This window comes from Carcharodon carcharias, chromosome 6, assembly GCF_017639515.1.
Source record: "Carcharodon carcharias isolate sCarCar2 chromosome 6, sCarCar2.pri, whole genome shotgun sequence".
Lineage (NCBI taxonomy): Eukaryota > Metazoa > Chordata > Chondrichthyes > Lamniformes > Lamnidae > Carcharodon > Carcharodon carcharias.
This window is the reverse complement of record NC_054472.1, coordinates 183,737,730-183,765,198: the sequence shown is the minus strand read 5'-3', so window position 1 is coordinate 183,765,198 and position 27,469 is coordinate 183,737,730. Positions and strand designations below refer to the sequence as shown.

General features: G+C 43.9%; 1 protein-coding gene across 1 annotated transcript in view; it reads left to right on the top strand.

Moving 5' to 3' along the window:
* The window catches only part of laptm4b (lysosomal protein transmembrane 4 beta), a 198,824-nt gene that overhangs the window by 21,432 nt on the left and 149,923 nt on the right, over nucleotides 1-27,469 (top strand). The window contains exon 3 of the mRNA XM_041190156.1: nucleotides 18,568-18,641. Coding sequence (XP_041046090.1) covers nucleotides 18,568-18,641 — 74 coding nt within the window. The remainder of the gene's footprint in view (nucleotides 1-18,567; nucleotides 18,642-27,469) is intronic.

Sequence of the window (27,469 nt, the reverse complement as noted above, 5' to 3'; positions counted from 1 at the left end):
TTCCGAGTAAGTAACAGATCAAGTGTTTCTTATGCTCTTCTTATCAAAGGATATGGGGAGCAGACAGGAAAATGGAGTTCACAGGATCACAGAGTTTTAACGGCACAGAAGGAGGCCAGTCGGCCCATTGTGTCTGCAGCGGCTCTCCAAATATGCATTATGACTTAGCGGCATTGCCCTGCCTTTTCCCTGCACCCCTGCACATTGTTTCTATTCAAATAATCATTTATGCCCTCAAAAGGTGTGGGGGATCAGCCATGGTCTCATAGAAAGGCAGAGCAGGCTCAAGGGGCCTAGTATGGCCTACTCTTGCTCCCATTTCTTATCTTCTTAAAGTGGCCTGTTCAGAATGTGCTGCTGATTAACACCAGAATCCACTACATTGTCCTCATTTCTGGAGATTTAAGCTGTGTCCTTGTTACCTGGTTTACTCCTCGTACTTTACCAATTGTTACAAAACTTTCAAATTAACTGGAACTCAGTCACACTACGCTGTACTCGCTGTCCAAAAGAAATACCAAAGAAGCGTTAATGTGTAATTATCCTTTTTCTGATTAGATCACTTTTTGCTCACTTCTGAATTCACTGCTTGGGGTTCCGCATTGCCTGTGATGACCACAGTGGCCTGCTTGGCAAGTGAGGTGCAATTAAAGGAGTTTGTGGTTCTAGTTGTGGAGTGTTAGATTTAGATTTTTAAGTACAATCACATTTTCTGTCACATCTGCCAAGGGGATGTCACGGTGGGGATCTGGGAAAAGGAGGGATAACTCACATAGAAGCTGTACAGGCTGAGCACAGACTTAACCCAGGAAATCGATTGAAATTCCCATATGCCAATAACTGATCTAAAACAATTTTTTGAAATTGCAAAGGCACGTCAAGGGCAGGTGGAATGTTTGGGTCAAGCAGGGGTAGAAGGAGGGGTGATAACCCGACCGGGGAGGGCGAGGAGGGAAATGCGAGGGACGAGCCCAGAGAGAGAGAGAAAGGATTGGAGAGGAGGGGGAGGGACTGGGGTTTGGGAGGTCAGCAGGATTGGGTGGTTCAGGATAAGAAATGTGGGGGGAGGGGAGAAGTCCAGTGAAGTGACACAGCAACCAAGGGGTGTGAGGAGAGGGAGAAGGAAGCTTGTCTTTATAAAGCTTCTTCCAAGACCTCAGGATGTCCCAATACGTTTTACAGCATTTGAAGTACTTTTGTAGTGTAGTCACTGTTGTAATTAGTGACGGCCAATTCGCACCCAGCAAGTTCCCACAAACAGCAATGTGATTGAGGGTTAGGTATTAGCTAGGACACCGGGAGAACTTCCCCTACTTGTCTTCCAAATAGTGGCTGTGGGATCTTTTACATTCACGTAGGTGGGGCCTCAATTGAACATCTCCTCAGAAAGACAGAACTTCCAACAGTGCAGCACTCCCTCAGTACAGCACTGGGAGTGTCAGCCTGGATTATGTGCTCAAGGCCTGGAGTGAGACCTGTTTGCCACAAGCTTCTGATTAGAGAAGAGAAGGTGCCAAGCAAAGGTCCTGCAGTCCAACAAGCTCTTTCACTGGGTTGGGGTGGGGGTGAGGACATGGTTACACTGGCCAGTGTGGCTAATACTCCCCACCAACCCCCTGGCTGCTTGGCATTTGCCCTCATTGGAGGGATGAAGGGGGAGTGGTTGGGGTGCCCCAACCTTAAGTACACTTTTAAAATGAAGAAAAAATCCCATGAAGGAGTGAAGATTATTCCAAGGGTTCACAGGCCAGGGTGTGAGGAAGCAAATTGGAGAGGGGGGAGGAGATGGAGAAAGGACTCCGAGGAGGGTGAAAAGAGACAAGTATGAGGATGGTAGCTTGGTAGTAATGTTAGGAATCCAGAGGCCTGGTGACCCGAGGCATGAGTTCACATCCCACCACGGCAGCTGGGAAATTTAAATATATTTAATTAAATTTGGAATGAAATACACAAAACTACTGCACTTATGTAAAAACCCAAATGCTTCACTGATGTCCCGATTGGAAAGGAAACTTGCTGGCCTTATCTGGCCGGGCCTACATGTGACTCCAGACCCACAGCAAATGTGCTTGACTCTTAAATGCCCTCTCATGGCCTGGCAAGTCACTCAGTTGTGGATGGCTCACCACCACCTGCTCAAGGGCAATTAGGGATGACCAATAAATGCTGGTCTTGCCAGTGATGCCCACATCCCTTGAGTGGATGAAAAGGGGCACTGTAGAAGCAGGTCAATCATCTCAGCTCCAGGACATCACTGCAGGAGTTCCGCAGGGTAGTGTCCTCGGTCCAACCATCTTCAGCTGCTTCATCAATGACCTTTCCTCCATCATAAGGTTAGAAGTGGGGATGTTCGCTGATGATTGTACAATGTTCAGCACCATGCACAACTCTTCAGATACTAAAGCAGTCCATGTCCACATGCAGCAAGACCTGGACAATATCCAGGCTTGGGCTGACAAGTGGCAAGTAACACACATGCGACACAAGTGCCAGGCAATGACCATCTCCAACAAGAGAGAGCCTAACCATCACTCTTGACATTCAGTGGCATTACCATCTTGAATGAGACAACTCTCCCAATTTTGGCACAAGCCCCCAGGCCAGGTAAGGACAGCAGATTTCCTTCCCTGAAGGGCATTAGTGAACCAGATGTGCTTTTATGACAATCAATAATGGTTTTGTTGTCACTATTACCAAGGCTAGTTTTTTAATTCCAGATTTATAAACTGAATTTAAATTCCACCAGCTGCTGTGTTAGGGCTTGAACTCATGTCCCCAGAGCATTATCCTGGGCCTCTGGGTTACTAACCTGCTGATATCATCACTACACCACCATAGGGGGAAAGGCAGTCATTACAGGCAACTATGCAGAAGAAACCTTCCCCATTGCAGTTGGATCTGTAGTCAGAATGCCCACCATTTGGATGGTGCATTGAATTGATGGACGGGTGAGATTATTTATTTGTTTATTATTCCTTCATGGGATGTGGGTGCTGCTGGCTAGACCAGCATTTATTGCCCATCCCTAATTGCCCTTGAGAAGGTGGAGGTGAGCTGCCTTCTAGAACCGCTGCAGTCCATGTGGTGTAGGTACGCCCACAGTGCTGTTAGAGACGGAGTTCCAGGATTTTGACCCAGTGACAGTGAAGGAACAGTGATATATTTCCAAGTCAGGATGGTAAGTGACTTGAAGGGGAACTTCCAGGTGGTGGTGTTCCCATCTATCTGCTGCCCTTGTCCTTCTAGGTGGTAGAGGCTGTGGGTTTGGAAGATATTGATTAAGGAGGCTTGGTGAGTTGTTGCAGTGCATCTTACAGATGGTACACACTGCTGCCACTGTGTGTAGGCAGTGAAGGGAGTGGATGTTTAAGTTGGTCGATGGGGTACCTTCAGGGCTGTTTTGTCCTGGATGGTATCGAGCTTCTTGAGAGTAGTGGGAGCTGCACTCATTCAGGCAATTGGAGAGTAATCCATCACACTCCTGAACTGTGCCTTGTAGTTGGTGGACAGGCTTTGGGGAGTCAGAAGGATAGTTACTCATTGCACGATTCCTAGCCTCTGACCTGCTCTTGTAGCCACAGTATTTGTATGGCTAGCCCAGTACACTTTCTGGTCAATGGTGAGTAATTTATTAGCGATTCAGAGATCAGTGCTGGATTCATTCGGAAAAACAGATTGATATTTAAGTTTTATTCAATGTACTAAATTATCAACAAAAAAATCCTTTTGTGACCTCTAAGTGCAGATATAAGGTGGACCTGGATACATACAAACATTTGAAATGGGAGCAGAATTAGGCTATTCAGCCCTTTGAGCCTGTTCCGCCATTCAATAAGATCATGGCTGATCTGTTTGTGTTTTAAATCCCACATTCCCATCTAACCCCAATAACCTTTGATTCCCTTGCCTAACAAGAATCCATCTACCTCCATCTTAAAAATATTCAGTGACCCCACCTCCACCACCTTCTGAGGCCGAGAGTTCCAAAGTCGCACAACCCTCAGAGAAAAAATTCTCCTCATCTCTGTCCTAAAAGGGTGATCCCTAATTTTAAAACCGTGCCCCCTTGTTCTGGACTCACCCACAAGAGGAAACATCCTTTCCACATCCACCTTGTCAAGGCCGTTCAGGATCTTGTATACTTCAATCAAATCACCCCTCACTCTTCTAAACTCCAGTGGAAACAAGCCCAGTCTGTCCAACCTTTCCACATAAGACAACCCACTCATTCCAGGTATCAATCTAGTAAACCTCCTCTGAACCGCCTCCAATACATTTACAACCTTCCTTAAATAAGGAGACCAAAGCTACACACAGTATTTTGCAACCATCATTACCACCACTTAATTGGTGGCAAAAACAACCTAAAGTTGAAAGAAAGAGGCAGTTTATTAATTACTTAAATGAACAAAAGAAAGATTGTGTTCCACCGCTGTACCAATCACCTTGCAATTTGCATTTTTAAATGGGCCAGCATTTATTACCCATCCCTAATTGCCCTTGAGAAGGTGGTGGTGAGCCGCCTTCTTGAACCGCTGCAGTCCGTGTGGTGTAGGTGCACCCACTGTGCTGTTAGCACTGTGCTATGTCATCTTTCACAATCTCAGGGTGTCCCAAGGTGCTTTCCAGCAAACGAAGTATTTTTTTTAATAAAGTCTAGTTGCTGCTTCAACGTAGAAAATCTTTCCCAAACCATCCGCACAATTTCAGGCATAGGCCTGACTCCCGTCCTCATATTGAGACTCTGAGATCTGAGTTTACACGCTCTCGCACTGTCATCCCGTACCCCTGCAGTTGAAATTCAAGGCTGTCACCTCAGATACAGGGCCGAAATACAGGGCCAGTTTTGGGGGATTTTACAGAGCACTGTGGTCCCCACCTCTGCCCCTGGCTCAAAGTCGGTGCTGGTAGCACCCACGATGCCAGCGATGACCCCACCACAATTTAACCTAGGAGCATGGAAAAGTTACAGCACAGAAAGTGGCCATCCTGCCCACTGTGTCTGCACCGGACAAAAAAATAAAAGAGAGAAGAAAAAAAAAAGAAACTAGCCGATCGTTTTTAATCCCACTTTTTAAAAAGTTCTCCCATGGGATGTGGGCGTCTCTGGTAAGGCCAGCATCTGTTGCCCATCCCTAACTGCCACAACTGAGCGGCTCGCTGGGCCATTTCAGAGGGCATTTGAGAGTCAACCACATTGCTGTGGGTCTGGGTCACATGTAGGGCAGACCAGGTAAAGACGGCAGATTTCCCTCCCTAAAGGACATTAATGAACCAGATGGGTCTTTACAACTTCCCAGCCCCTGGTCCATAACCTTAAGGTTACAGCACTTCAGGTGCAGATTCAGGTACCTTTTTAGTGGCCTCAACCACCAACTTAGGCCGTGAATTCCAGGTGCCCATCACCCGCTGGGGTGATAAAGTTTTTCCTCAAGTGCCCACTGGGAGCAGCGCTAATTGCTTTGAGGCGAGACTTCCGCCCCCTCTTTCTGGAGGATGTCCCACCTTGGAGAGCTGCCGGCCAATCAGATGTCTGGGAATTCTGTAGCCCCGGCAGCGCCAGGCGAGAATGGTGGCCACTGCTGGTACTACAGGCAGTCCTACCACACCGGGGGAAGCCCAGGTTGGCCCGGGGTCAGGGGAGGGAGGATTGTGGGCCAGGTTCAAAAGGCCAGGAGGGAGGGTTAAAGTGGAGAGGGCGACATTTGATGGGGGTTTCCTCTGATGGGTTAAAGTTTCCGGGCATCCTGCATGGAATGAAGGCTTCCATCGGCCGCATATAAAACACTGGCGGGTGGGGGGTGGGGGGTGGTGGGAGGACTGCGTGGGTGGGATGAGGTACTTAAGTGACCATTAATTTGGGTGGGCAGCCCAAAGCATGCCCCGCTTTGCGGAAAATTTCGGACAAGTCATGGGCAGGGAGACGGGTATGCAGTGGGGAAGGCCAGCCGTTGGATTTTACACGCCCCCCCTCCCAGCATTCAAATCCCCTGATTTGGGTAGTTGGGGCACAAAATCCAGTCCATTGTCTAACGTTGTGACAAGGTTTTTAACATTGTAATCTTTCTATAGGCCGATCACAGCATCGCCAACAGGTGGAAGGGGAAATATTGAGGTTTTCAGAACGGGGGTTTCCATTTGGCAAGGCTTGGCAACGAAGTTTTTTGTGTATTTGCAATCCACCCGGCGTTTTCCGTAGGGAGGACCAGACTGAGAGCAAAACACCTGGATCAAACAATAAATCTGTGGTTTTTAACAGCAGTTAATCCGTGAAGGGGAACCTATTAAAATAATTCAAATTTACTTTTGAGGTTTGGGGCCCAAGTAAAAATTTCAAAACTGAGATCGATAGACTTTTGTTAAGCGGGGTATTAAGGATTAGGGAACCAAGGCAGGTAAATGAAGTTTAGTCATCTTCTAGCTGAATGGTGGAACTGGCTCAAGGGGCTGAATGGCCTCCTCCTGTTCCTATATTAACTTTGAAGCAATAACATAAAACGAGGAAACAGTGAGCTCGCAACTACTTTTACATCTCTCCTGCTTTTTATTTTCGCTGATGGGGAGGAATGTAATACAGACTGCCAACTCGCTGTTCCATCATTTTACATAAGACCATTCGACGTAGGAGCAGAAGTAGGCCATTCAGCCCATCGGGTCTGCTCCGGCATTCGATGAGATCATGGCTGATCTGATAATTCTCAATTCTACTCTCCTGCCTTTTCCCCATAACCCTTGATTCCCTTACTGATCAAAAATCTGTCTATTATTGCTTAAAGTCAAGATCTAAATCAAGGGAGTGCAACGGAGTTCATCAGACTAACCCCTGGGGGTGACAGGATTCTCTTATGAAGAGAGATTGAGGAGACTCGTCCTATATTCTCTAGAGTTTTAAAGAACGAGAGGTGACCTCTTTGAGACACACACAATTCTAATAGGATGTGACAGTGTAGATGTGGATCGGATGTTTCTCTTGGCTGGTGAGCCTACGACCAGGGGAAACAGTCTCAGAATAAGGGGTAAGCCATTTAAGACTGATATGATGAGGAATTTCTTCACTCAGTGGGTGGTGAATTCTCTACCCAAGAGGGCCGTGAAAGCTGAATCATTGAGCATGTTGAAGACAGAAATCGAGAGATTCCTGGACACTAATGACATCAAGAGATATGGGGAGAGCGGGGGGGATGTGGCGTTGAGGTAGATGGTCAGCCATGATCTAGCTTGATGGGCTGAATGGCCTTCTCCTGCTCCTACGGCCAGAAACGTCGCCTCCATCGGGGACGTGCCGCCATTTTACGTGGGTGGGCCAATTAAGGCCTGCCCAGCGTGACGCTTGTCCGGAAGCGCTGAGAGTGAAAGAGCGCAGAGATCTCCCCGAGGCACAGAGATGCTTCAGGAAGATTTGTTTCAGTGCTAAAGTTTTAAATAAAGGTCTTTAACACTTATAAAGCATGTCCCCTCAAGTGACACAATCACATGAGCTGGGACGTGTCCAAGAATAAATGTATAAATTTTTATTAGATTTTAAAACACTTCATGAAACCTCATCCCGCCCGTGGATGAGGTTTCATGAAAAATGCCAAGGCCTCTTGGGCTCTTCACCTGCCCGACAACCTTAAGGTTGGACAAGCAGCTCATTAAATTGAATTAATTAGGTTTTAAATGGCCTTAATAGGCAGTTGACAGTTCGGCGGCCGAACTGAAAATCTAAATGACGCGCGGTGATGTCAGGACGCCCGGCCTACATCATTCTGCGTCATCTTATGCATCGGTGAGCAGGCCCCTCCCCCACTTGCCAATGGGAAGATTCTTCCCTATGTTCCTGTGTACCGCTATGTCTCTCTCCTTCTCCCTCAAGTAACAGTGATATTCTCCCATATGCATTTTTTTGTTCCTTTACGCATCTCTCTTTATGGAACTTCTTGGCAATTCTATCCAAATTGCCCTTTCATATTTTACCATTTTCAGTGTTGGTCTAGCCGATTCAATCATCAAAACACCAGGAGCTATAAACTCCCAGATGGGATTTGTGTTGTAATGTAATATATATTATATCAATTGTATAACTGATTTTCGGGTACAGAAATATTTTTGATTATTATCCAGCCTTCAAAAGTGACTGTTCATTTTATTTTTTACAATTATACAATGTATGGTGTTTACAAAATTAATTTAATTACAACATAAATTCCAATTCTAATAAGTGTGCGAGGGAGGGAGCTTTTAGATTCCAGTATATTTGGTTATTGAACCAGTTTCCAATAATGAAAATGCTAATATTAAAAATTGCATTGATTTAAAGGGAGAATATGCTTTAATTTTTTTTAAATTAATTCATGGAATGTGAGCACACTGGCAGAGCCAGCATTTATTGCCCATCCCTAGTTGCCCTTGAGAAGGTGATGGTGAGCTGCCTTCTTGAACCGCTGCAGTCCCTGTGTTGTAGGTACACCCACAGTGCTGTTAGGGAGGGAGTTCCAGGATTTTGACCCAGCGACAGTGAAGGAACGGCGATATATTTCCAAGTCAAGATGGTGAGTGGCTTGGAGGGGAACTTGCAGGTGCTGGTGTTCCCATGTGCCTCCCTTCTTGTTGAAAAAAATCGCTATATACCAATCAGTTTGTTTCACTTTTTAAAAATTTTACATTGCTTTTTTCAATTGCTTGTCCATTTTGATTCTCGTCTCCTGACAGCTTTCACCTCTAGAATTGCTGATGCTGATTTTCCAAATTCTAGGGATAAGGGTGCCAAAGCCACAAAGTGAGACCTTGCCCTATATGGTGGCATAGTGGTTATATTATTAATCTAGTAATCCAAAGGCCTACATTAATGACCTAGAGGCATGAGTTCAAATCCCACCACTGCAGCTGGAGAATTTGTGGACTGGTTACAGCGCAAATGGAGGCCATTTGGCCCATTGTGTCTGTGCTGGTCCTCTGCGGGAGCAATTCACCTAGTGCCACTCTGCTACCTTCCTCCTGTAGCCCTGCACGTTTTTCCTTTTCGGATGATTAACCAATTCCCCTTTGAAAACCTTAATTGACCCTGCCTCCACAACAGCCTCAGACAGTGAATTCCAGATCCTAACCACTCGCTGTGTGAAAGAGTTTTTTCCTCATGTCACTGTTGATTCTTTTGCCAGTCACCTTAAGCTGTGCAATCTAGCTCTGAATCATTCCACCAATGGGAACAGTTTCTCCCTATCCACTCTGCCCAGGGGTGTAGTGCCAAATTTTGAGGTGCCAGAGCTCTAAGGAAATGTGTTGGCTATACCATTTCTAAATCTGCTATTACACTGTTTTCTTATATATTAATCATTGGAGTCCCCAAAAGTCAGTAAAACTGGGCTTTTTAAGTGAAAAATATTAGTGCTCCCCCTGCAATCAACTTCTTTCTCGCCTGTCCCTCCAACAACCTCGCCCACCCATAGTCCCTCTACCCTCCCAAACCTCCAGACCCCACCCTCCCCCAACCTCCCCCTCCACCCCAACCCTCTCCAACCTCCTCCCCATCCCTCCCCCAAACCTCCCCAACATCCTCAATCCCTGTCCCCCACCACCCCCAACTGCCTCTCCCCTCTCCCCAACCCCAGCTCCCCTCTCCACACCCCCCCCCCACCCCCCACCACAACACCCCTTCCTCCCCACTCCCCGACCCCCTCCCCCAATAACAGTGCAGCAAAGAGTAAAGCTGACCTGACAGATTGGCTTCAAAACATCAGAGATCTCAGCCTGAATGCTCCGATCTTTTGTTAAAGCTGACCTGTCAGGTCCTAAGCTCCAGCTGTTCAGAGTGTATGACTAAAACTCCATTTAAAACACTGAGCCCAGGCCCCCATAGCCCCCCGAGCCCCAGTGTTTGGAACCATCTACACAACCCTTCTCCTGGGCCCCGGTTGGAGGAGCCAGAGCAGCACTCCCATGTGCTTCAGCCGTAGTGCCCCCCTGACTCTGTCCAGACCCCTCATGATTTTGAATACCTCTATCAAATCTCCTCTTACCTTTCTCCTGTCCAAGGAAAACACTCCCAATATATCTTACATTATTGAAGTTCCTCGTCCCTGGAACCATTCTCGTGAATCTTTTCTGCACTCTCTCTGATGCCTCCACATCCTTCCTGAAGTGCAGCACCCAGAACTGGGACGTAGTCAAACTAGTGTTTTGTACAGGTTTAAAGTAATTTGCTTGCTTTGGTACTTGATGCCCCTATCAATAAAGCCTAGGATGCTCTAGCGTTATTAACCCAAGGGGACGTTGTGGTGCAGTGGTATTGTCACTGGGCTAGTAATCCATAGGCCCAGGGAAATGCTCTGGGGACCTGGGTTCGAATCCCACCATAGCAGATGGTGAAATTAATTAATAAATATCTGGAATTAAAAATCTAATGATGATCATGAAGCTATTGCTGATTGTTGTAAAAACCCATCTGATTCACTAATGTCCTTTAGAGAAGGAAATCTGTCATCCTTACCTGGTTTGGCCTACATGTGACTCCAGACCCACAGCAATGTGGTTGACTCTTAAATGCCCTCTGAACAAGGGCAATAAATGCTGCCCTAGCCAGCAATGCCCATGAACAAATATAAGAAAAACAACCTGCTCTCAACCTTTCCTGCCACTTTCAATGATTGATGCAGCCAGGTCTCTCAGCTCCTGTGGCCACTTTGGAATTGTACCTTTCATTTTATATTATCTCTCTCCGTTCTTCCCAGCAAAACGAACTTAAATGCAATTAAATAAATAACACTGGAAGCCTCATTCAAACATCTGGTGAAGTGGTCAGAAATTGTGAAGTATTACTTTAGATTACAAAGTATTTTAAGCAGCATGTTACACCCACTTTGGATCATTTGATTGAGTCACCAGTTTAGCCATAATTAAAGTCGTAGAAGGATAATTAAATGTTATTCAACCACTTTTAGCTGCTACAAGCTGACAACGCTTAAGGCAACTTTTTGCGAAAGTGCAAATGCCGGATGGGAAAGATATTTGATTTTTTTGTCTGTCACGAGACATGTGCATCACTGGTAAGGCCAGCATTGCCCATCCCTCTTTGCCCTTGATCTGATTGGCTTGCTAGGCCATTTCAGAGGGCAGTTAAGAGTCAATCACATTGCAGTGGGTCTCGAGTAAGGATGCCAGATTTCCTCCCCTAAAGGACATTCGTGAACCAGATGGGACTTTCTAACAATTGATGACAATGGTTACCATTGCTAAGGCTAGCTTTATATTCCAGATTTTTGAATTGAATTTAAATTCCACCAGCTGCCATGGTGGGATTTGAACCCATGTCCCCAGCACATTAGCCTGGCCTCAGGATTACCACTACATTTCCCCTAATTTACAAGACATCTATAGTTCTACATGCTACTAATTTGACACACTTGTACAATACCATGGTTTATCCCTGGCAATAATTCAAATGCTATGGTTGCTGAGATGTCGATTGGCCTTAATTGCAAAGGGGCTGGAATATATATTTTAAAAGATTGCATTTATATAGAACCTTTCATGACTACAGGGTGTCCCAAAATGCCTTATAACCAAAGAAGGACTTTTGAAATGTAGCCACTGTTGTAATGTATGAACCGTGGCAGCCAATATATACACAGCAAGCTCCCACAAACAGCAATATGATAATGACCAGATAATTTGTTTTAGTGATACCGGATGAAGGATAAATATTGCCCAGGACACTGGGAAAACTCCCAGTTCTTCTTCAAAATAGTGCAATAGGATTTTTTTATGTCAACACTGGAGCATGCACAGTCCTCTGGGGTAGAGAATTTCAAAGATTTGCAACACTTTGAGTGAAGAAATTTCTTCTCATCTCAGTAATAAATGATTGGCCCCTTATTCAGAGACTGTGCTCCCATATTCTAGATTCCCAACCAAGGGTAAACAACCTCTCAGTGTCTACCCTGTCAAGCCCCTTCAGAATTTTGTGTGTGCCAACAATATCTCCTCTCATTCTTCTGAACTCTGGAGAATATAGACCCAATTTACTCAGCCTTTCTTAAAAGGACAATCTCTCATCCTAGGGACCGATCTAGTGAGCCTTCGCTATACCACCTCCAATGTAAGTATATCCTTCCATAAATATGGAAACCAAAACTGCACACAGTACTCCAGATGTGGTCTCACTAAAACCCTGTACAACAGTAGCAAAGCTTCTTTTTTGTATGCCAATCCCCTTGCAACAAAGACCAACATGCTCTTTGCCTTCCTAATTGCTTGCTGTACCTGTGTGCAAACTTTGTGTGTTTCTTGCATGAGTCCCTCTGAACATCAACATTTGCAAGTTTCACACCTTTTAAAAAGTATTTTGCTTTTCTATTCTTATGACCAAATTGAATAACCTCACACTTCCCTGAATTATTTCCCCACGTTTGGGGGAGGCAGTAGCCTAGTGGTAGTGTCATTAGACTAATGATCCAGAGACCATGGCAGATGGTGGAACTTGAATTCAATTAAGACAAAACACTGGAATTAAAAGTCTAATGATCACCACGTCGATTGTCGTAAAAACCCATCTGGTTTTCTAATGCCCTTTAGGGCAGGAAACCTGCTGTCCTTACCTGGTCTGACCTACATGACTCCAGACCCACAGCAATGTGGTTGACTCTTAAATGTCCTCCGAAATGGCCACTAAAAACAAGTCAATAAAGAATAAAACCTGATGGAGTGAATCGAGTTGGCTGAAGACTGGCACCTGTGATGCTGGGGACCACCGGACAAGGCTGAGATGGATCATCCACTCGGCACTTCTGGCTGAAGATTGTTGCAAATGCCTCATCCTTTTCTCTTGCACTGATGTGCTGGGCCCCTCCATCATTGAGGATGGAGAAGTTTGAGTAGTTCCTTCCTCCAATTGCCCACCACCACCGTTCACGGCTGGGATGTGGCAGGAGCGGAGCTTAGATCTGATCCATTGGTTGTGGAATCGCTTAGTTCTGTCTAACATTTGCTGCTTCTGCTGTTTGGTACACAAGTAGTCCTGTGTTGAAGCTTCACCAGGTTGACACCTTATTTTTAGGTAAAAGCAAAACACTGCGGATGCTGGAACTCTGAAACAAAAACAAAAATTGCCGGAAAAACTCAGCAGGTCTGACAGCATCTGTGGAAAGGAAGACAGAGTTAATGTTTCGAGTCCGTATGACTCTTCATCAGAACTAAAGAAAAATAGAAATGTGGTGAAATATAAGCCTTATTTTTAGGTGTGCCTAAACTGGAATTGTATTTGCTGCGATTGAGAAGGTTAAGAAGTGGTTTGACCAACATTTTCAAGATATTAAGGGTAGAGAGAGAAAAAGTATTTCCGCTGGTTTGGGAATCTAGCTTTGGGGGGCATGTTCTAAAAGTTAGAGTCACAGGTTTCAGGAGTGAAATTACGCACAAAGGGTGGTAGAGTCTGAAACTCACTTTCACAAACAGCAATTAATGCTGAGTCAGTTGTTCATTTTAAATCTAAGGTAAATATACTTTGGTATTCTAAAGGTATGAAGGGATATGGGGAAAAGACAGGTATGTGGAGTTAGATCTCAGGTCAGTCACGATCTCCTTATCTATCGAAGGATATACTTGCCATAGAGGGAGTGCAATGGAGGCTTGACTAATCCCCAGGATGGCGGGATTGACTTATGAGGAGAGATTGAGGAAACTGGGCCTGTATTCTCTAGAGTTTCGAAGAATGAGAGGTGATCTTATTGATACTTGCAAAAATTCTTACAGAGTAGGTGTGGATTGGATGTTTTCCCTGGCTGGTGAGTCTAGAGCCAGAGGGCACAGTCTCAGAATAAGGGGTAAGCCATTTAAGACTGAGATGAGGAGAAATTTCTTCACTCAGGGGGTGGTGAATCTTTGGAATTCTCTACCCCAGAGGGCTGTGGAAGCTCAATCATTGAGCATGTTCTGGATAGAAATCAATAGATTTCTAGATGCTAATGACATCAAGGGATATGGCGATAGCGTGGATAAATGGTGTGGAGGTAGATGATCAGCCATGATCTAATTGAATGGCAGAGCAGGCTCGGTGGGCCAAATGGCCTTCTCCTACTATGCTTCCATGTTCCTATCTCAATTAATGGCAGAGCAGGCTTGAGGGGCTGAATGGCCTTCTCCTGTTCCTATGTTATTGAAGAGCGGCAGCCATGTAATAAGACCATCAATCTCATTATTTAAAGTAGTGAATTTAATTTACAATCCCCAAACCCCACCCCCCCCCAACCCCCAATTGGCCATCAGTTTTTAGTCTGAGTCCAAAAGAAGGTAAGAGTCTTAAAATTAGAGCTAGGCTGTTCAGGGGTGACATCAGTGAACACTTCTTCACACAAAGGATAGTGGAAACCTGGAACTCTCTAGCCCAAAAATCTCTCAAGGCTGGTTGGGGGGGCTCAATTGAAAATGTCAAAACTTAAATCAATACATTTTTGGTACGGAAGGATATTAAGGGTTATGGAACCAAAATGGATTGATGGAGTTAAGATTCAGATCATCCACAATGGAATTGAATGGTGGAACAGACTAGAGGGGCTGAATGTCCTATTCTTGTCCATATTCTGGTATCACAGGAATCCAGGACATATATGTACCTGTAGTCAAAATTAAGATGAAGAGTAGATTCAGTAGATCTATTTACATAAAATATTTAAAAACTGAAATAGAAGAAATAATTCAAGCATAACAAGTCTTGGCAAAAGGGTTCAGTTTGCTTTAGTTCAGATGTAAAAGGGATTACAGAAAGTCCTTTTGTATAAATACAAAGGTTGTCAGATCAAGTTTATTATTCATATCTGATGTTACAAGCATCCCTTTTGTAATACAAAAACTTACAATGACACAATGGTTTCTCTTCCTCTTCCATTAACATAATTTTCCACTGTAATCCTTAGCTTGAGGCCTCAACTGTGCAGTAAGCTCTCAAATGGCAGCCAAAGCTCAGTTGGCTATTATTCACCAGGATAGATCCCTGGTGTTCAGATTCCTCCATGTCCAACTCCCTTTCTCTCTAACCCTTTCTAACCCTACAATCTTCCGATCTCTGCTCCAACGCCACCACCCCATTCCCAACCCTTGCTCATCCCTAATTTTCAGTACTCCACCACTGATGGCCTTACTTTCAGCTGCCTGAGCCCTAAACTCTATAATTCGCTCCCTAAGCCTCTCTACCTCTCTCTCTTCTTCTTTAAGATGCTCCTTAAAACCTACCTTTCACCAATCACCTGTCCTAAATGTCATATGTGGTTCAGTGTCAAATTTTGTTTGAAAATCGCTCCTGTGGAAAGATTTCAGACAGTTTATTCTGTTGAAGGCTCTATGTAAATGCCAGTTGCATTGTTTGCGATCTTCCAAAATTCCCTATATTCCGGAAAAGTTCCAGCAGGTTGGAAAATCACTAGTGTCAAAGCTCTATTCAAGAAAGAAGGAGGCTACAGACCAGTTAGCCTAATGTCTGTCATAGGGAGAATGCTAGAATCCATTATGAAAGAGGTAACAGCAGGACATTTAGAAAATCATAATACAATCAGGCAGAGTCAACATGGTTTTGTGAGAGGGAAATCGTGTTTAGAATTTTTTGAGGAAGTAACAAACAACATGGATAAAGGGGAACCTGTAGATGTGGTGTACTTGGGTTTCCAAAAGGCATTTGATAAGGTGCGGCACCAGAGGTTACTTCACAAAATAAGAGCACATGGTGTAGAGGGTAACATATTAGCATGGATAGAGAATTGGTTAGCTAACAGGAAGCAGAGGCTAAGGAAAAATGGGTCATTTTTGGCTTTGCAAATTGTTACTAGTAGAGTGCCACAGGGATCAGTGCTGGGTCTTCAACTATTTACAATCTATATCAATGACTTGGATGAAGGGACTAATTGTATGGTTGCTAAATTTGCTGATGACACAAAGATTAGGTAGGAAAATAAGTTGTCAAGAGGACATAAAGACTTTACAGAGGGATTTAAATAGGTTAAGCGAGCGGGTAAGAATTTGGCAGATGGAGCATAATGTGGTTAAATGTGAACTGGTGCACTTTGGCAGGAAGAATAGGAAAGCAGCATATTATGAGAGACTGCAGAACTCTTAAGGTACAGAGCGATCTCTGTGTTCCGGTACATGAATCACAAAAAGCTGGTCTGCAGATGCAGCAAGTGGTTAGGAAGGCAAATGGAATGTTGTTACTTATTGTAAAGGGAATGGAATATAAAAGTAGGAAGCTCTGCCACTGCTGTACAGGGTGATGGTGAGACCACATCTGGAGGATGATGTTCACTTTTAGTCTCCTACTTAAGAAAGGGTATAACTGCATTAGAAGATGTTCCAAGAAGGTTCACTCGACTGGTTCCTGAGATGAAGGGTTGTCTTAGGAGGAAAGGTTGAGCAGGCTGGGCCCATACCCATTGGAGTTTAGAAGAATGGGAGGTGATCTCATTGACACATAGGGCAGGGTTTTTAGTTCAGTGGGCACCCGCGATCAGCGAGCCTGGGAGCAGCCAGGGAACAGACCTCCGACCGCGATTGGCCCCCAACCCCGGTTTCACTCTGGCTGGCGCGTGAATCGTGCGCTGAAAGGCTCAGCGCTGCCAGGGTGGGGTTTGGGGGGGGGGTGGGTAGCGGGTGGGGGGTGGGTGGTGAGAGGAGGGCAGGCATGGGCGCTGGTGGGGGGGAGCGCAGAAAGCTCCCTGAAGGCAGAGAGCTGCAGAATTTAAACGAATTTAAAAGATTTTAAAATCCGGAAAAAATGCCCACGCACCTGAATCAGTCACCTGAACATACACAAGGTGAAAATTCTGTCCATACGTTTTTATTTTTTTTTAAATTTAATAACAGAAACCTCATCCCGCCCGTGGATGAGGTTTCCTGAAAAATGTGCAGGCCGCCTGGCCAATTCACCCGCCTGCTCACTGTAATATTGGACATGCAACGGAAACTCTCCATCAACTGCATCACCAATGGGCTTAATTTCCCTTTTAATTGTGAGTGGGCACGTTTCCGAGCTTAGCGCCGACCGAAATTTCGGGCGTTATTTCACGCTGGAGCAGGTTGGGCGTGTGCCCGTATGTCGAGCCCAAAATTCTGCCCCATAAGATCCTGAGGGCACTTGACAGGGTGGATGTTACCCCTCAGTCTCGAACCAGGGGGTCGCAGGTTTGTGATCAGCGAGGGAGTTCAGGGTTATGGGGCGGCAGACAGGAAAGTGGAGTTGAGGCCACAATCAGGTCAGCCATGTTCTTATTAATCTGGTGTTCGAGGGGCCGAATGGCCTACTGCTGCTTTTCATTCTTGTGTTCTGGTAAGTTGTTATTGTTCCTGTTGCTTTTGAGGATTTTCTCACCCTCCCTTGTCAACCCAATTGTCTGCTTACTTATTCAATAATTATTTCCCATTCCCGTTCAATGAATGAGGTCTATTATTTATTTCTTTTTATTTAAAAGGTTTATTTACTTCAAACTCAACTTGCATCGCGGCCAAGAGCCAAATTGAGGCAAGCTTTGCAATCAATCGTTCTAAGCAAAATATCAAATACAAAAATGGTGGAAAGAACAGAGTAGAATAACGTACAATAATTAGATCAGGGTCTTTGCACCATTAAGATGCGAAGTATAAGAGTCATTAGGGGTTGTTCATTGTACTTCTGAGATGATGGGGGAAATGGTGACATAGCGGTAATGTCACTGGGCTAGTAACTAGAGACCAAGGCTAATGTTCTGGGGATAAAAGCAAAATACTGCGGATGCTGGAAATCTGAAACAAAAACAAAAGTAGCTGGAAAAACTCAGCAGGTCTGACAGCATCTGCGGAGAGGAGCACAGTTAACGTTTCCAGTCCGTATGACTCTTCATCAGAAATGCTCTTGGGATGTGGGTTCAAATCGCACCATGGCAGCTGGTGGAAATTAAATTCAAACAATAAATCTGGAACCTGGAATAGTCTCAGTAACGGTGACAATCATCCATTGTCACAAAAACCCATCTGGTTCACTAATGTCCTTTAGGAAAGGAAATCTGCCATCTTTACCTGGCTTGGCCTCCAGACCCACAACAATGTGATTGACTCTTAACTGCTCCATGAGATGGATGGACAAGCCACTCAGTTCAAGGGCAATTAAAGATGGGCAACAAATGCTGGCCTTGCCAGTGACGCTCACATTCCGTGAAAGAATACAGAAAAGAAGATACAGCTTTGGACTATTCCTCAGCAAGATTTGTTACTACCTTAGCCAGATAAGCGTCACTGTGAATAGGTTGGTTCCCTACTTGCACCACTGAGTCTGAAAGCAGAGTGTCAAGTTCAGGTCGATTCCAGTGCCTGGCTGGCGAGTGAGGATCTGATCTGTTACCTATCCATTTATTGAACAGTGAGTTAATGACTTAAACTTTCTGTTCATGCAAGATCAAATCATAAAAGGGGAGAAAAGCAATCAACCAACTTAATACAGAAAATGTTAATGGGAAAATTAAACTCTTGCACCAGTTCTAAGGTTTGTTTCTTCTCATACTGTACTTTGCTTTTACATAGCACCTAGAAATAATGTGTTGTTCATAGTGTGTACCTCCCATTTTTCTATTCCAGATATATGTATTGCTACTGCCATTTCCCTCCTTATGATAACGATCTGCGGAATGGCCACTTATGGCGCGTATAAGGTACTGTGAACTGATGACAAGAATGGTGATCTAACACTTGGCAGTTAACATTTGCTGGGTTTTATTTTGATGAGGGTATTATAACTAATTTTAATGATGCATTTGATAAGGAATTCTATTTAGAGCAAGAAATTGCTGTTTTTGCAAGCCTATACATTTTGAAATTAAAAGTTACTTTGTGCTTTCCAGAAAGGAATGTTAAGCAAATATTAAGATTGACATCTTCCACAACGTGCCAGACAAGTCAGGGGTCAAAGAGAAAAGTCCGCTGGAACACTGACGCAGCTTTTGCAGTCAGAAACAATAAACTATTCTCGCCACTGACATCAAAGAAAGATGCCCGCAAAGGTCTGGCAATCTCTGTGGTGGGGATTTCCCTTTCCCGGCATCGGTTTAAATCTGGTGGCAAGTCTTTCCCAGGCATCCAGTGACAGTGATGTCATCAAACACAGTAAGCAGCCAATCACATTGAAGTATTCTCACAGACAGCAAACCAAAAAATAAAATGCACTGGGTACCCTTTGTTTGTAATATCATTTTACAGAGAGTGAAATAAAGGTTATGACATGCACATAAGATTAAGGTAAAAGCTAAAATATTATACACCTTTAAAAAGAATATAATTTAAAAAAGTAGGTAGATATGTTTTATTGTAATGGAGAAATTTGACATTCCACAAATATAAAATTAACTTTTCAGGCCAGAGAGGTTTTACAGCAGTAATTGTGAATTTAGTACACTGTTAAAAAGCCAATTACACCTCATTCAATGAGGAGAAACTGAATGGGAATGATCTCCTGAGTTCAGTGATTTCTAATGGATGGCAGTTTGGGGGTCTTCAACAGCACACACTCTGGAGAAGTACTGAACAACTGAAAGCAACTTCTGGATCTCCATGTTTAACTGTGTATATGCAGACTCCAGAAACTGTTGTCAGCTTCAGAATAATAATGAAAGCAATCACTGACAGTTTCACTACCACAAAATCTGGACCATTATGTTTTCTCTCACAGCTTTATTGAGTAGCGTTGGTGTGGCTGATTATAGTTATGCCAGTGTTAATTAGATAGTTACCTTGCCTAAGTTTCATGGTCTCCAGTTTTGTGTTGTAATGACTTGACGTACTGGACAGTTTTCTACTTGAAACAGATAACTTTACTACAGAGCTCTTTTAGAAGCTACATGCTTGAACCAGGTCCAAGACTAGAAGGCTCCACCCCTCAGATTACCTGCGCTTAGGGCTCATTAGTCAAGAACAATCACGTGACCCCTAATAGGCAGCAGGAAAAGCTATACCTTCAATCACTACATTTCCTCCCCATTTAGTTCTTTTTACATTTCCTATTTACAAAGAACATTTTACTTCACAACATATGCATATATACAGGATATACAGGTCAGGTGATTAATGGTTAAATCTCTGAGGTAGTTTTCTTAATCGGTTAGAGTGGCACATCTCTACCTCTTGAGGTTCTCCCACTGGATCGACATGATCAGGAACTGCAGCATCAGGTACATCATTAGAAACTTGCAGTTCAGGGTTAGTCAATTCTACAGAGACATCGGGTATGTCTATTTCAAGCTGATCTGTCACCTCAGGGATTAATGGTTCGACATCAATCACAGCGGGAATAGCTGGTTGTTGGAATGTCTCTCTACTTCTTTGATGTTTTCAAACAATTTGGTTTTCTACTTCCAAGGGTCCAGTTTCTGAGACAATTATACCAGGAACCCAACTAGGTCCATTTCCAAAATTCCACACGAAAACTGTATCTCACACAGTAAATCTTTGAGCTTTGCTATGAATATCGTGATTCAATTTTTGATTATTCTGATTCTTCTCTACATTCCCGTCTAAGTTTGGAAACACCAGACTTAACCTTGTACGTAGACGGCGCTTCATCAGTAATTCAGACGGCGTTGAACTCATAGCCGCATGAGGGGTCGTACAATAATTGAGAAGAAAATGTGAAAGTCGAGTTTTTAGTGTACCCTCAGATAACTTCTTGATTCCGGATTTGAAAGTCTGCACTGCTCTTTCTGCTAACCCATTGGATAAGGGATGATATGGTGCTGTTTTAATATGTTTAACTCCATTTAAACCCATGAATCTCTGAAATTCTGCTCTGGTGAAGACAGCACCGTTATCCGAAACATAGACTTCTGGTCGGCCCATGTGCACTAAAATACTGGTGCAGCTTTTCAATAGTTGCATTCGATGTCGGTGACCTAACTTCATATACATCCATCCACTTAGAATGTGCATCCATGATCAATAAAAACATGATACCTAAAAATGGACCTACATAATCAAGATGTAGTCTGACCCAGAGGTCGGCCAGGCCACTCCCACAGATACACTGGAGCTGAAATGAGCAACTTCTGTTGTTGCTGACACCGGAGTCAGTGCTTGACCACGCTTTCAATGTCACTGCCTATGTCTTGCCACCAGACATAGCTTCAAGCAAGCATTTCCATCTTCATTATGCCTGGATATGCACTGCAAAGCTCCATCAAGAGTGGTTCTCTTCCTTGCAAAGGGACGATGAGTCTTGGTCCCCACAACAAGATTTCCATCTTGACAACTTAACTCTGTTTTTCGGGCATGGAATGGTCTTATCTCTACAGACACTGGTGAATTTGACCATTCTTGCAATACCTGGTCTCAGACTTTTGACAAAGTTGGACCCCTGTTTGTCTAATTTCTTATTTGCTTTGCACAGACCAGCAATGAGTCCACGAAATTCAACATAAGCACAACTTCTGGTGGCACTGGAGTAAGTACAATGCTATCTGGTAATGGCAGATGACTGAGTGTTTCTGCATTTGAAATATGCACACCAGGATGGTGCCCAATATTGAATTCTTGCTGAGGCTGTTGGCAGATTGGCTTTATCCTCACTGAATAAACCCATTAGTCATGGTCCGACACTATGGTGAAATGTCGACCATACAGATACTGATGGAATTTCTTCACTCCAAATATTATTGATAAACCTCCCTCTTCAAGTTCTGAATAACCCTTCTTGGCTGCAGAGAGGGTTCTGGAGGCTCAGCCTTTTGGCCTTTCGAAACCATCTTCCATCCTGTGTGACAACACAGCTCCCACACCATAAGGAGATGCACCACAGGTTAATATTAATTCTTTTGATGGGTTATAATGTACCAGTGGACATGGCGAATGTAATAGCTTTTTGACCTACACAATGGCTTCTTCTTGTTGCGAATTCCATGACCAATGATGATTCTTTTTCAATAACAGGTGTAATGGTGCTAACACTGTTGACAAGTTTGGTAAGAAGTGGCTAGAATAATTAATCATGCCCAAAAAAGACTTGAGTTCAATGACACTGGAAGGAGAGGGCATCTCTTCGATTGCCTTGTCTTTCTCCTCTACTGGATGCAACCCCATGGCATCCACCCGGTGAGCCAGGTAAGTGACCTCCAGCGCTTGGAATGTACATTTCTCTTTCTCTAATCTTACAATGGCTTCCAAAAATCCTCTTAAAACCTCTTCCAGGTTGGCTAAATGTTAGGCTTCCATTAACCCTGTGATTAGAATATCATCTAGGTATAGTACTTCTCAGGAAAACCTTGTAAAAGACTTCCCATGGCCCTTTGGAAGATTGCACATGCAGAGGATACTCCTAAGGGTGGGCGTGTATATTAGTACAGCCCTTGTGCATGTTGACGGTTACATACCCTCCAGAAATGTTATCCAGCCCTAGCTGTTGGTATGCATGGCTCATGTCCAGTTTGGTATAAGATTTGCCTCCAGCTGGCTTTGTGTACAAGTTGTCTATCCTTGGGATAGGATAATTATCCAGTTTGGTTGCCTTGTTAATGGTTAATTTGTGGTCTTCACAAATGTGAATAGTTTGATCAGGTTTCATCACAGGGACTGTGGGCGATGCCAATTCTGAAAACTGGACTGGCTGGATGATGCCCAGCTTCTCTAAGCGACACAATTCTGCATCGCCATCCCCTTTAGGCCATAAGGCACAGGTCTGGCCTTAAAGGACTGGGGTGTTGCCTTGTATCAACACATATTTTTGCTTGCAAGCCTTTTTACTTTCCCAACTCGTCATGAAATACACTGTCGTATTTCCTTAACAGCTCAGGAACTCCCCCTGTTCTCATTCGAAATATTTCAGACCAGTTGAGCTTAATTTTTTTTGTAACCAGTCTCGACCCAGAAGTCTAGGTCCTTCACCTGTTACTATGATCAGTGGAAGCTGGGCTGTCTGTTGCCTATAGGACACAGGTACCGTGGCGATGCCCTTTACCTGTATTAACTCTCCAGTGTATGTCTTCAATTGAGCCGTGGTTTGCTCCAGATTCAGTGGCTGGTACCTTCGTTCAGGTATTTAGGTGTGTGGCCTCCCACCCACTGTGGTTGAGGCTCCCATATCTATCTCCATTACTAGTGGCTTCCCATTCACTTGAATGGTGATGGTTATTACTTCAGTTTTTACTGCTTTGCCATTGTATAGGGAATAGATATTAGTATCGGCAGCTTCAGGTTCACTTCATTCATTTTGGTCTGCTGTCTTATGGGCTCTCTCGATTTCACCCTGCATTGCTTTATTACATGCCCTTTACTTGTGAATATGAGCACATCAGTCGTGGCACTCTGCCTCCTTGAATCTGCAGGTGCCCGGTATGGGGCTACCTTCACATCTCTAACAGATTAACTTCAGAGTCGCTGCTGAAATGCTTCCACTAGGCCCTTCCCTCTCTCAAGCAGCAGAGACTGTCTCTCACTTTGCTGCTGTCTCTCTGGTTTTTGCACCACGCCCGGTGTTAGGTTCCCGCCCCAACTGAAGAACGACGCCTTTTGCACACTCTGTAAATCCTGCGAGTCTCTCACAGCACTTCGCATGGCAAGCGCTGTTTGCGCTTCAAGTCAATGTTGACTTCTGCAGGTAAACGGCACTGATTGGCATTGTCGTGAACACCACAAACTAACCAGTCTCGCAGCATATCATTGTCTGTGTCTCCGAAGTCATTGTGCTCAATCAACTGCTTCAACTTCGCTATATAAGTTGTGATGGACTCCCCCGGGGCCCTTTGCAGTATTACCAATGGCTTCAGCTGAAAATGCATCTTCACCAGGTCGATCAATTGTTTAAAATATTTAGAATTGGGCATGTTTGGGGCCATCAGACTGTGGCTGAGGTTACATATCTTGCTATCACAGACACTTAAAAGAATTGCTTTCTGCTTCTCCTCCGTGGTTACTTCAATCACCACGAAATAAAAACCAAGGCGCTCTACGCACTGGCTCCAGTATTCCACAGACGAGTCATAAGGGTCAATTCTGCCAAAGAGTGACATGACTGGTGAGTTTACTTTTTTTTCTTAAGAACTGATGAACGCATTCACAAGGCGAGGTGAGGCATCGGAGCTATTTTACCCTCGTCGCTAAATGTAACGACTAGATGTACCGGAGAGGTTTCTACTTGAAACAGATAACTTAACTGCAGAGCTCTTTTAGAAGCTAATGTTTGAACAAGGTCCGTAACTAGAAAGCTCTGCCCCTCGGATTACCCGCGCTTAGGGCTCATTCGTCAAGAGCAGTCACGTGACCTCTAATAGGCAGCATGAAAAGCTATACCCTCAATCACTTTATGTGCATTTTGATTTTCTAACTTTTTGTATTGTGACTGAAAATGCTTCAATCTGAATTTGTGAATTAATTTGGAATGTGCTTTATGCATATTCTGTGGTGGCCTTTCTGTCAATAGGAGGGAAACACAATAAACCATTTAGAAAAGAATGAACACTCTGCCACTCCTGAAAGTGAAAGGTAGATTTAATTCTCCAAGTGTAACATTATATCAGAATGTTTGCCTACTCTCAATGCTGATTGACTGACAATTTCTATCCTTGTTTTCTTAGGCATCATGCATTATTAAAATCATAAAAAAGGCAAAGTGCTCTGGTTGCTGGAAATCAGAAATAAAAACAGAAAATGCAGCACCACTCTTTACCACTGTTATATTCCAGAAAACCACCAGATGATAGAACTGGAGCCAATCTTCACTTTTACACTTTTATAAGCATTTATTTACAGAGATACACATTACAAACATGCAACTCCTGACCCAACAACCCCAGTTTCATAAATAAAAATAGGAAATGCTGGAAATACTCAGCAGGTCAGGCAGTATCTGTGGAGAGAGAAATGGAGTTAACATTTAAGGTTTCATTAGAACTGTGTCTTCCACTCTATCATAGACCTTCTTTTTGTCCTTGTTCCACCCACCCTTTGCTCAAAGCCTATTATATTGCTAATTATTCCCAGTGCCAATGAAAGGTTACCAACTTAAAATATTGAATCTGTTTCTCTCTCCACAGATGTTACCTGATCTGCTGAGCATTTCCTGCATGCTTTTTACTGCTTTAAATTTAACTATTGACTGCCTGACTGCCTTTTCTGGTTAAAGTTCATGGATCTGCTGAAAATTTGTTCTTATTGGCACATTCTCTTTGCTGGACCACATGCTGGATTTGCAAATTAAACCTGTTGTAGAAAGTTAGGGATCAGCATGAGTGGCTTAAGTGCCATTTTACTGACATGAAATCCGTTCATGCAATGCCAATCAATCTCTCTGTCCCAGAAAGAGAACAATTTATACTATTCAGTTTCCATTTTTCGGGATTTTACAAATGTCAAATTTTACATTTTAAAGTTCTCCCTTTTCCTTTTTGTACTTTTCTCTCTGTCTCTGTCTCTCTCTCTCTCTCTCTCCTTCAATCCAATCTTTCTTTCCCTCTCTTTATATCTCTTTCTCTACCTGATTTTATTCCAATCCACCTGATTTCCTTCTCCATCATTCTTCGTTTTTTTTTACTCAACTGTTGAATTTCATTGGTTAAGGAGATAGACTGTTGGTCCGATCATTCACCAAGGTCCCAGACACCCTGTTGCCCTTCACTGCAGTGTTACCAGCTCACTGTCCTAGTAAATTACATGTGGTTCAGTCCACATGGTGTAGGCACAGGGAGGTGGTGGTGTAGTGGTTTTGTCACTGCACTAGTGTTCTAGAGACTTAGGGTAACGATCTGGAGGTCCTGGATTCAAACCTAACCATAGTAGGTAGTGAAATTTGAATTAAATAAAGATTTGGAGTTAACAGTCTGATGATGACCATGAAACCATATCAATTGTTGTAACAACCCATCTGGTTCACTAATGAAGAAAATTGTCTGGCCTATATGTGACTCTAGACCCACAGCAATGTGGTTGACTCTTAAATGCCCTCTGAGCAAGGGCAATAAATGCTGGCCTAGCCAGCAATACCCATGAACAAAAACACTCTGACACTATATAAAGTGACATACCTCAGCAGCAATATTAAAGATATCAATCAGATAGGCAGTGATTGCATTCAAACACAATCTGTAACTTCATGGCCTAGCATATCCCCCACTCCACCATTACCCTAAAGCTATAACATAGAAAGCAGGACTAGGCCCTTTGAGCCTGCTCTGCCATTCATTATGATCATGGCTGATCATCCAACTCAAGAGCTGCTCCCACTTTCTCCCCATATCCTTTGACCCCTTTCACCCCAAGAGCTATATCTAACATCTTCATGAAAACATACAATGTTTTGGCCTCAACTACTTTCTGTGGTAATGAATTTCACAGGCTCACCACTCTCTGGGTGAAGAAATTTCTCCTCATCTCAGTCCTAAATGGTCTACCCTGTATCCTCAGACTGTGAAACCTGGTTCTGGGCTCTCCAACCATCAGGAACATCCTTCCTGCATCTACCCTGTCTAGTCCTGTTAGAATTTTATAGGTTTCTGTGAGATCCTCCCTCATTCTTCTGAACTCCACCGAATATAATCCTAACCGACTCAATCTCTCCTTAAATGTCAGTCCCGCCATCCCAGGAATCAGTCTGGTAAACCTTCGCTGCACTCCCTCTATAGCAAGTACATCCTTCCTCAGATAAGGAGACAAAAACTGCACACAATATTCCAAGTGTGGTCTCACCAAGCCCCTGTATAATTCCAGCAAGACATCCCTGCTCCTGTACGCGAATCCTCTGGCTATGAAGGCCAACAAACCATTTGCTTTCTTTACCGCCTGCTGCACCTGCATGCTTACCTTCAGCAACTGGTGTACGAGGACACCCAGGTCTCGTTGCACATTCCCCTCTCTCAATTTATAGTCATTCAGATAATAATCTGCCTTCCTGTTTTTGCTACCGAAGTGGATAACCTCACATTTATCCACATTATTCTGCATCTGCCATGCATTTGCCCACTCACTCAGCTTGTCCAAATCACACTGAAGCATCTCTGCACCCTCCTCACAGCTCACCCTCCCACCCAGCCTTGTGTCATCTGCAAATTTGGAGATATTACATTTAGTTCCCTCATCTAAATCATTAATATATATTGTGAATAGCTGGGGTCCCAGCACCAATCCCTGTGGTATCCCACTAGTCACTGCCTGCCATTCGGAAAAAGACCCATTTATTCCGACTCTTTGTTTCCTGTCTGCCAACCAGTTTTCTATCCATCTCAATACCCTACCCCCAATCCCATGCGCTTTAATTTTACACGCTAATCTCTTATGTAGGACTTTGTCGAAAGCCTTCTGAAAGTCCAAATAAACCACATCCATTGGTTCCCCCTCATCAACTCTACTAGTTACATCCTCAAAAAATTCCAGTAGATTTGTCAAGCATCATTTCCCTTTCATAAACCCATGCTGGACTCTGTCCGATTCTGCCACTGTTTTCCATGTGCTCAGCTATTAAATCTTTTATAATGGATCCAAGAATTTTCCCCACTACCGACGTCAGGCT